At 36.1% G+C, this 11272-nt stretch overlaps 1 protein-coding gene across 1 annotated transcript in view; it reads right to left on the bottom strand.

Annotated features, from left to right (window-relative positions):
* FCHO2 (FCH and mu domain containing endocytic adaptor 2) overlaps window positions 1-11272 on the bottom strand; it is a 153647-nt gene that overhangs the window by 69473 nt on the left and 72902 nt on the right. The window contains exons 7-8 of the mRNA XM_023729450.1: window positions 6108-6206; window positions 5274-5370 (exon numbers count right to left, since the gene is read on the bottom strand). Coding sequence (XP_023585218.1) covers window positions 5274-5370; window positions 6108-6206 — 196 coding nt within the window. The remainder of the gene's footprint in view (window positions 1-5273; window positions 5371-6107; window positions 6207-11272) is intronic.

The raw sequence follows: 11272 nt of genomic DNA on the forward strand, positions 1-11272 counted from the left end.
AGGAAAGCTGGTGATAGGGAACCCAAGGTTGAGTAAGGACAGTGTTGACATGTAGTGTGGTTGTTGACATGTAGTGGGGTTGTTAACCATTGTCATAGGGCAACATGTATAGTAACTGTTTAATGAGAAACTATTTTGTTCTGTAAACCATCTAAAGTGAGACCAGCAGCACAACTGGAAGAACGTAATCAATGTCACTGAACTGTGCATGTAGAAATTTTTGAAATGGTGTATCTTTGGCTATGTACATTTTCACCAAAAAAAAGGTCGAGAAGGGAAAGGGTTGACATGTCCTGGGGCTGTTAACCAATGTCATAAAACAATATGTGTACTGACTTTAATGAGAAACTATTTGTTCTGTAAACTTTCACCTAAAGTACAACAACAACAACAAAAAAGTAAATCACTAGGCCTTTCTCCCAAGACACCTCTGGCTGGACTTGAACCTCCAGCCTTTCAGCAGCCAAGCATGTTAACCATTTGTACCACCCAGGGACTCCATATACTACATAAGAAACATACTCTCTAACACAGGCGGTTGGCAAACTTTTTCTCAAGGGCCAGATTGTGAATATTTTAGGCTTTGTGGGCTGCTTCACAGAGCAGAGTTTTTCTGTTACCTACTTTGTAAGCTCTCTTCTCTTTCTCTCCATTGGTGCTAATCTAACCTATCCTTTTCCCTAATCATCATTCATTCTTCTTTCCTACTACTCTGGTCATTCCACCCTTGTTATCTAGTAGAAAAACCAAGTAATCACAACATTATCTGGTGTGGTCTTTGGCCTTTCTTAACTATTTTTAATTTTGTTTTCTACTCAGGGGAGTTTCTGCTTCTCTGGTTTTAAAAAAAAAATAGGGGAGGAGATGGAAGGAGTAGAAGGAGGCTTTATTTACAGTTACGGCAATATTCCAAATCTTTGAGGGGTCTGGAAAGATGATCCCTAGATTATACATATTTTTTAATTATTTGCTTCACCTTACCCTGGTGGTGCAATGGTTTAAGTGCTCTGCTGCTAACCAAAAAGTTGGGGGTTTGAACCCACCCAACGACTCTGTGGGAGAAAGACCTGGCAACCTGTTTCTGTAAAGGTTACAGCCAAGAAAACCCCATGGGACAGTTCTACTCTGTTACATGGGGTCATTATGAGCTGGAATCAACTCAACGGCACATAATAACAACAACATACTTTACAATAATATACTCAATGTAGAAGCTAAGCTATTCAAATACATAAACAAATAAATGAAACATATTTAAGTAGTCTGACCACAGAAATCTCATTTTTTCCCTTTTACTTTGTGGCTGACTGTATTTATGTTCACCTTTCTCAGGCTTTTTTATTTGTATCTTTAAACACAGTATAGGTCCTAGAACTCTTCATATGGAAGCCATATTATCATATAATGAAAGTACCTACAAGCTTTTCATCAAAATCTTTTATCTAAATATGTTACACATTAGCCTATCACCTTCTGATTTTCTTTAAGTTATTCTTTTGTTTCTTATAAATGGAAACGTGCTGAACTTTTATGAATTATAAATAGGATACAGTAAAATCAGAATAACTAAAACAGGAAGTATCAAAATGTATATTTTAATCTCTCTTAGCAACTGACATATATGAGACTAGTTAGGACTACTTGGATACTGTCATTAGAACATTAAAAAAGTAACCAAAATTAGAAAACACCTGTTCATTCATGACACTTTCAGAGCACAAGTGCTTTGGTATTTAAAGTATTCACTTACAGTGACCCAAATTCAAGAGGAACCCGTCAGTACTACACTTAAAAGTAATGACAAAAATGTCACTACATATAATAAGTAGTATAAAATAGCCTCAATGAGTAGAAGAAGAAAAATTTTAACGATCTCAGATTGTTTGAGTTTACACAGGAGAACTGGAGACATTAATTTTTAAAGTGAGTTGCATAAAGTCAGAGGTTGTATCTTTCAACAGATAACTGACTAAAAAAAGAGAATAGTATTTTTCAGCACAAAAGGAACAGGTGAACTTTCAGATATACAAGTTTTAAAAAGAACCAAGCCTCTTGTTCTTTATTTTAAAAATATGTATCTCATAGAACTTTCCTACTTTAAGAAGAAAATAATCCACCAGAGGGGGCCCTTACAAAACAGGAGAAATAAAATGTTAAGAACAGTCAATACTATATCTGCAAAATCGAAGGTTAGAATACACCTTATAAAACAGAATCCCTTGAGGTCATGAATACCACGCAATCACATATAAAATTTTATGTCTGTCATGTTTTGAGAAACACACAATTTTCATTATTTGCAAAGATATAAAAAGCCAATACTTGTTCTTTTTTGCTTAAGCTGGTTTAAATTGGCTTTTTGACACTTGCAAACAAAAATCTCCACTGAACTAAGCCAGGAATCACAGGTTTCAACTGGAATACTGACCCTTAATATTGGCAGTGTCTGCCTGTAGCACTGTGATGAGTGAGATTCTGAGGTCTCCTCTGCACAAAGAATGCAATGAGCTAGCAATGATATATGCCATGAGCAAGGAACAGAAATATGGCAGCACACATGTCACATACTCAGCAGCCCTTAGCTGAGCAACGTCTTAGGAAATGACACTGGCATAGAAACAGAGAAGCAGTAAAAAAGCCCAGGAAGGCAAAACAGAGCAAGAAAAGTTACATCAGGAAAGAGAGGTAAAGTGCCAATAAAAAATGTCAATCAAAAGAAAAACTGGCTCAATTCGAAACACCTCTTAGTGTTCCAATTTTTCTTGGGTTTAATACTTTAAGAAAAATACTGATTTGGTTTCACATCAACAGATTCTCTATATGCTCAGCTTTCTTTATGCTTAAATATACACTGTGGATCATTCATGACTCAGGGGAAATAAAAGGTATGGTTTCGGTTCACATTTCAGCTCAAGTCTCCTGGTTCTAAGGCATTTTTTAAATTGAAATTTTTAATGAGACAATTGCAGATTCACACACCAAAACCCACAACCAAACCCGCTGCCATCGACTCAACATACAGTTGTAAAAAATAATACAGGAGATCCCCAGTGTACTATGCCTGGCTTCCTCTAATGGTAATATTTTGCAAAACTACAATATAAAATCACAACCAAGATAGTGATATTGATACAATCTATTAACCTTATTCAGATTTCCATCTAAGGCATTTTAACCAGCCAATACATCTTTGTTTTCATTCTATCAATATCTCTAAGTATTCTGTATAAAAATTCTTTTTGTCCCACAACTGTTTTTAATTAAGTCCCTCCTCTCTTAACTGGCCTTTGCTTATAATTTAAGCTCTTTATAAGGAGTTTTAGGGTTTCATGCAATTCTGTATCTGTGTATCTCAACATCCTCATTCTCTCTATACACCCATAGAGAGATTCTATTAGTTCTATTCTTAGTTCTCAAAAAATGGGCCTTTGGGTCAAGAATCCTAGAAATGAATTAACGCATGAGAGCTTAGACAAATCATTACACCTCTCAACACTTCCTTCATCTATAAAATGGAAATAACAGTAGCTACCTGAAAGGGTTGCTGAAGACCAAAGGAGAGAGTGCCTACAAAGTACTTGACCTAGTACATGGCATAAAGTAAATCCTTGCTAAACATTAACTGTAATCATTTAGTATTCACTCACCAAGACCTTTCTAGCTGCAAAATCCATCCACTCCAACTTCCTTAACATCTTAACTTACCATACTATGTCCACTTGTTCATTCATTCATTCATTCAACAATCTACTGTTTACACATAAAGAATAGATAAATCAGTTGTAGAACCCAAGTACACAATTATTAAATTACTAAAAGGTAGACAGCAACAATGCCAGAAAAAAAGTATAAAGTTCTATAGCACTTTTGGTAGAGGAAATAATACATGACCTGGCTCTTCAAGAGTTCATTCATTAGACAAATGGGAGATATGGGGCAGGAAAGGAGTGGGACATAGCATCTTCTAGAGTAAGGACATAACAGCACCAAAGGTACTAAGGATAAAAGGGAAGGCACGGACAGGAAACAGCAAGTAGGTTGGCTGCAATGAAGGATACTAGAAAAGGAAAAATGGAAAGTAAAACTAAAGACTGGTCAGGGCCAGATTGTGAAAGGCTTCGAATCCAAGTCCAGAGTCTAAATTTCATTCTGTCTACAATGAAAAGCCAAAGATTTATGAGCAGTGCAATTATATGTTCATAATTGTACATTCAAAAGATGAATGTGCTATACACGTAAAATGAATTGAAGAAATTTCTACTGTGCCAGTGTGAGAAACCTGCTAAAAGGTTGCTGCAATTAATCAGGCAGGTAGAGAAGCATGGAAAGTAGGTCTAAAGGGACAAATACTAGCACAAGTGAATCAGTAAGATTTGAAAATTAATAAAATGTGGGGAAGAAGGAACTGAAGATGATTTAGGTTTCAAGCCTCAGTCTGTGAATTACAATGAAGAAAAACAGCTCCCATATTTAACAAATCACCTAACATTTTCCTGAATTCCATACCATATTTTAATCTCTTTACTGGACTGAATATATTTTTACCTGTAGAGTGAGATAATTATCTTACAAGTACATGATATAGTAACTAATGAACACATTCAAGAAATGTGGAAGACTATAAGTATGCTGAGTGGGGTGGGGGGGCGTGGGGAGAGGTTATCATTACATTTGATATATCTTAACATGTTTATTAAAAGTAGGATTCAGGATTCCTGTAATCATTTGTTCATAAAAATAGGAACCAGGATTCCTGTATTCATATGTTCACTGGTGTATCCCCATTGTCTTAAACAGTGTCTGGTACACTGTTAGCACTCAATAAATACAGTTGTTGAATACGTATGTAGATTAGACAAGAAATAAATTATTAAATTTTAAGAAAGGTTCTATGTTGGCCTCAATGTTCTGAGAGTTCAATATTCACTTCCAATCTTTCATTTATTAAAATGAGCTTCTGCTGCTAACTCTACTTCCAAAAATCTAAATAAACTGTAATAGAATAATTAAGTAATTTTAAGTAACACTAAATTATTAACTACCAAAGGCAAAATTGTAATTTAACATATCATCAGAGAAAAAGAAAATGATATCTGAGAATTTACACACATTTTTAGGTATGATCCAGGCTGCATTTTACAGTTTGGAAAACATTACTCAGTTCACACATGTGATACTAAAAATCACCCCCTACACGTGAGAATTTAAAGACAAACATATTTGTTACTGGACAGGAAATATGAAAATTTTTCTTGCAGGGTTTACCATCTTACCAGGTCTTTCCTTCCCAGTTCCTTTTGACTCAACATATTTTTGTATCAAACTTTCAACTGTGGTGTTAGCCATGTTGTTTAGAAATTCTTCATGGACCTAGTAAAATGTAATGAAGATAATATTTTTTTCTTTTCTCACAAATATAATCAACTAAAACTCATTAAATCAAAATATGTATTTTTTAACCCAGAGGCCTTTGAGGAATTTCATTTACCTAACATGCTCAGCTACCTTACTTACAGAGTTAGTAAATTTGTGGGGACCAACTATTGCTGATATTACATAACCCCTTATGATATAGCCTCACAGCCTTAGAAGTCAAGCAGTTTCCCTTTCCCATATCTAAGTGTTTCAGAGACATACTTCTCAGAATAAATAAAACTTATATAGACAATGAAAACAGTTTTCGACTTTTAATAAGGAACAAAAGTCTTCATTTTTCTCTACTGGATTTCAGTGCACCCCAAACTGTTATCATTAAACTTTATATTTTTGGAACACTTAAAGCACAAGTGCTATAACTTACTGAATGTGCTCTAAATTTAAAAATAGTAAAACTTGAAAAAAGAAATATTCAAAAATTGGTAACTTCAGAATTTTAATGTCAACAAGACTAAGCATAGTTCATTTGAAAAATTAATTTGAATTATCACCCTAGGTGACCAAACAATAAAAAATCCAGTTTATTTTATATTTAACATATGTAAATACATACTCTTTATATAAAATGATTCAGTATCATATTACAGGCTTTGGGCATAGTGATAAAGATTTGTAATGAGCCATAAATGATCATAAAAATTTCATGAACCAGTTCAACATAAAACACTTACCTGACCTATTTGCAAATGAATTTCCTTTATAGCGTTTGACAAGGATTCTATAATTTCCTTCATGCGAATGAGATGAGTTTCTTCAATATCTTGAAATTTCTGGGTAGAAATATAAAAATTATACACAAACTCATCATACATACATATAACCTGCTGCAAGAGCTTATAGAAATCACCTCCATGTAACTAAACAAATTTGACCAGTTACCATTATTACATAATGCATAACAATGCTTCTAGGCAAATCAGTCTAGTAGAAATACTGAAATATAGTGCTGACAAAAATTAACTTTTTGTTATGGTATTTCTCAGGCAAATATGACCTTTCTCAGAGTTTGAAGATACCACAGTGATAAAATCAATTATCATCATCAGAAAACGAGAATGAGACCCAGAAGAGGATGGTATCACAAAAGACAAGAAAGAAGTGCTTCAAAAACTGAAAAACAATTAGTTGGTACAGTAAAATCACAGTTTACTTCTGAAAACTTTACAATCTAGCTCATGGATTCAAAAAATTTCTTTCTAATCCTTGAAATGCTAATACAAAAATCTCCAAAAGAGGTAATCCATGATCAGAGAAATTTGGGAAAGCCTGTACAACTGATCAAGGAAATCTGGGAAAGCCTGTACACTAAAACTCAGCAAATCTCAACCGAAAGTGGGTATGGATCAGAATCACCTGGGGAATGTTTTCAAATTACAAAATACATACAGCCTCCACTACTACAGTATTTTTATGCAAATAACACGTGTGTTATATGCTTTTTGGCCAACCGTGCAACCCCCTCACACATTATTTTCCCAGGCATGCTGTGCGCATTGCATGCGTGGGCATGTTATTTACGTGTGCACATTACTTGCAAAAATACAGTACTGTGGAAGTAGGTGAGAATGTTGTTTAAGAAGAAATTCCCAGGTTACTCTGATACTCCCCAGGGAGAAAACCACTGCTAGCCTTGGCTTCACAATTAGCATATTAAAAAGCTCTGAGAATTAACTGAAAATAATCTTATTTTACTTTGCTTAACCCAGTGTTTTCCAAATTTCCTTGACCACACAACTCTGTTCTTCTTCTTCCCTGAGCATCTATTAATACCTCACAGAACAATAATATTCCTCAAAACAAGGTTTGGAAATGCTAAACTAGCCCACTTTCTAACAAAATATATTTGTCATTTCTACCACATAAACCTAATTACCCAATTTTTTGACAAAATTACAGCAATTTAAAGGAATGGGCCTAAATGCCTTGTTGTTTTTCTCTGGTTAGTTTATCAAATTAAACTCCTTCATCCTATATTTAATGACCAAATTTCTTCACTACTGAGTTATATGAACAGAAATCATGAAGCTAAATGATCAAATCCGTATTTGTGCAAATGGCATGAACTTTAAAAAAAATCTATAATGGTGAAGTTATAGTTTTGGCAGTAATGCAACAATAGTCTGAAAACTTACATCAATTTTATTCATTAGGAAGAACAGAGCTAAAATAGAGGGCTTGTCACAAATTAATTTTGACCAAGTCAGTGAGAATTATCAATTATTTCCAGAGCCTGAATTATTCTCAAGAACTGAGGAATATTCAGCAGAAGCATGATTCTATTCTAAATTCACATTACAAGCAGTGGCTCTCAGCTTAAACTACAGCAATTTAATAAAACAATATATTTTCCCACTGATAACCAGTTAACCAGTTGCTGTTGAGCCAATCCTGACTCATGGCGAGCCTGTGTGCTGCAGAGTGGAATGGCACTCCATATAGTTTCCCAAAGTTTTACATTAGTTAAAATTTAACAAAAAAAAAAGCTCTCTAATTCTAAAATTCCTTAATCTGACGGTGCTGTTGCTGAGTAAATCTCAACGTTTCCATAAACTAGCCATCTCAATGCTTTAAAATAAACGAAATCTCCATATTCTAAGTTTTTTTCCCCAAATGTCCCATTAACTAATGGTGATAAAAAGCATGAGCATAAAAAGACATCACAGTTTGAATCATTCTTATTCCCAGCCTAAATGAAATAAACTTAAATCACAAATTCTCTGTGTAAATTCTAACCTCTTTCACCTCAGGGACCCAATTTCTTTTCCCACTAGTAAATATAGGTCCAGCCACCCAAATTAGGTTCTCACTAGACTGACAGGCTCCTGCCCCGTGGGATTAGGTCAACCTGCTTGGCCTGGGACAAAAGCAAAGGGGAGAAGTAAAAGGATTTTTCTCACTTCTAAACGCAAATGAAAGTCTACTTTCTATTAACAAACAACAGTCAAGCTGTTCTGCTGTGTGTGTTGTGCATCTCAGAGAGAGAAACGGAGACAGAGAACAAACAAGAGAACAGAAAAGAGAAAAAATAAGCACACATTATCAAGGTATACCGTTACCATCATCTTTGTTTAAAAGCAACATGGTCACACATCTGCTCAAATAAATTAATGTTCCCATCTTGAAAATGGCAAGATGAACAAGTTAAAATGCCATTTTGAAAAAAAAAAAGTAATGAAAAGTAGAAAGATATTAGGAGAGGGAAAGATAGGAGCTGACAATTCTTTAAGAATACTTTTATAAAGTAACAAAAAAACAAAAAAAAAAACCCTGACTCTTTAACAAATTCTAATTCCTGTTTTTTTTTCCAAATTAAATAATCGATTGAAAGGCAAGCATTTTCATTGACAGCAACTAATCATTTTAATGCTGAAATCAACAAATCATTAAGTTGTCTTATAAATGAGTGTTCCTAATAATTTAAAAAGCACTTGCTGAAGTCTACAATGACCTCAGCTGCTATAGAGATTGAAATTTTTTATCTCACTAGATTTGGAGCAGCATTTAACATAACTAAACCATTCTTCTTGAAACACTATTCTTCTCAGCTTCTATGACACTACTCTTCCTACTTTTCTTCCTTCTTCTCTACATTCTCCTACTTGGTTCTCAGTATCTCTTCCTCTACCTAACTCTCAATGATGAGCCCCTCAGAGCTTGGTCCTGGGCCCTTTCTTTTTCACACTCTATGCAAAGGTGATATCATCACAACTATATGTGCTGACAACACCCTATTTTATACAGGCTTATAATCCTTTATCCAAAAACTTTCAGACAAAGTGTGCTTTGAAATTAATTTTTTTTGGATTTTCTTAATAAAGACAACATGGTGTCATTACTACATATTTCATACTACTAGCAGAATCTACAGTGACACCTGTTTATCAAACACATTAATGCTTCTAAAAGAAAATGTGTATGTACTCGTATGAGTGTACATATGTATATGTGTGTATATATGTATGTATATATGTATGTATATGGATATATATGGATATATATATACCCATACACATATATATATTCATATATCCTCAGACTAAATGGGATAAATTTTTAAAAAACTATAAATAACCTCACGTCAGTTCAAGTAAAGTTTTGCTGCCAAATTAGTTACAGAACAAAAAAATTTTAAAACTACTTCTGGTTTTCAGAGTTTTTGGGATTCAGAACTGTGAATAAAGGACTGTGGACATGTATACCTAGCTGACACTACTTCCAGTGGAAGCTGCCCATTTGATGGCTCCACTTAGGCATCTCAGTGCATCTCAAAATTAACATGTTCATGGGGGCAGGGCCAAGGTGGCGGAGTAGTCAAACAGCTTCCTATGTCCCTATTACAACAAAGACGTGAAAAAACAAGTGATTTGATTATATATGAATATCTAGGAGCCCTAAACAAGGCAAAGTTGAGGAATTGGACTGAGTGGTGGGGGGAGAGACAGACGGTTCAGAAGCAGCAAGGAACTGCCTGACCTGACTGGGCGGGAGCCACAGCCCTTCAGCCCCGACCAACTCAGGGTATGCAGTGAGGTGGGGATACAGCTCCGTGTGCTCGCTCAGGAAGCAGTTTCCACGTCGAGAGAGGCCCGGCACAGAGATTCTGCTCGGACACTCCAAACCAGTGAAAGGCAGCATCCAAGTGGCTAAAGATAAGTACATGCATGTGACCTTTCCCAGGGATTTACAAAAAAAAAAGAAAAACCATTTGGGAAATACCTCTCTCCCATTTACCCCCTCCCTCCCTGCTCTGAATGGGGCCCAGCCAGCTTCAGCAATCTGTGAGTCCCCTGCGCTGGAAGTAGATCCCAAAAGGCGCCATGACCCATTCTCCTGGCCTTGGAGAGGGAACAAATTAACAAACAGGGAAAAAATAAGCTACCAGCTCCCCTAAGCCAGGAACTCAGGGTTGGCACAGCTCCTTTGCCTACGCACAGGCATAAGGGGTCCGCAAACTTTGTGCACCTTCCACCCCTCTATAGACTTGAGTGGACCCATCTCACAGCATAAGCCCTCCCTACCACAGTAAAACAGGGTAAACACCTGAAGTCTAACTTCAACTGTTTCAGCTGTGAAGTGGCAGATTTATAACGCTTGACACTGCTCTGCCCTTTAAGCAGGCACCTTATCTGTCTGCATCAGGGGCTTGAGGACTGGTGGCTCCATCCATGCCACCTAGCCACCTGCTACTGGGGTACAAGAATAAGTGGTGCCCCCCAGTCCTTACAAGCGAAAGAGTAGGGTACTCACACTCCAGCTGCAAAACTCACCTACCTACTCGCTGTAGGGAACAGGGACATGCTTTCCTTTCAGACACTCAGGGGCAGTCATCAGCCCCCTGCCTTACTCAGTGCGTGACCCTCTACTGCAGCCAGATACCTGTCCTAAATCAATCATCCATGCCTCTCTAAGACTATAGGGGAGAGTCTGCACCACACACTTGGTGACCAACTGCCTGGACACCTGACCTGAATCCACGCAGGAAAATTTAATGGATTCCTCGGCACACATACTTAGTTACAGACCTAACTACCTGCTGACAGGACGTTACAGCTTCAAAGGAGCCAATAATCAAACTACTGCACAAGAGCAGCCGATTTGGGCATATCAAAACAAAACAAGAAGCTAGAACATGCTAAACAAATATAAAACACAATTATAATAACTTATTGATGGCTTGGAGACAACAGCCAATATAAAATCACATAAAGAGGCAGAACATGATGGCTTCAGGAAGATTTCAAAATAAAAAATCAATAAATTTTCTGACGGAAGAAAATTTCTTGGAATTACCAGAGGCAGAATACAAAAGATTAATATACAGAACTCTTCAAGAAAT

This window comes from Trichechus manatus, unplaced genomic scaffold, assembly GCF_000243295.1.
Source record: "Trichechus manatus latirostris isolate Lorelei unplaced genomic scaffold, TriManLat1.0 scaffold00029, whole genome shotgun sequence".
Classification (NCBI taxonomy): domain Eukaryota; kingdom Metazoa; phylum Chordata; class Mammalia; order Sirenia; family Trichechidae; genus Trichechus; species Trichechus manatus.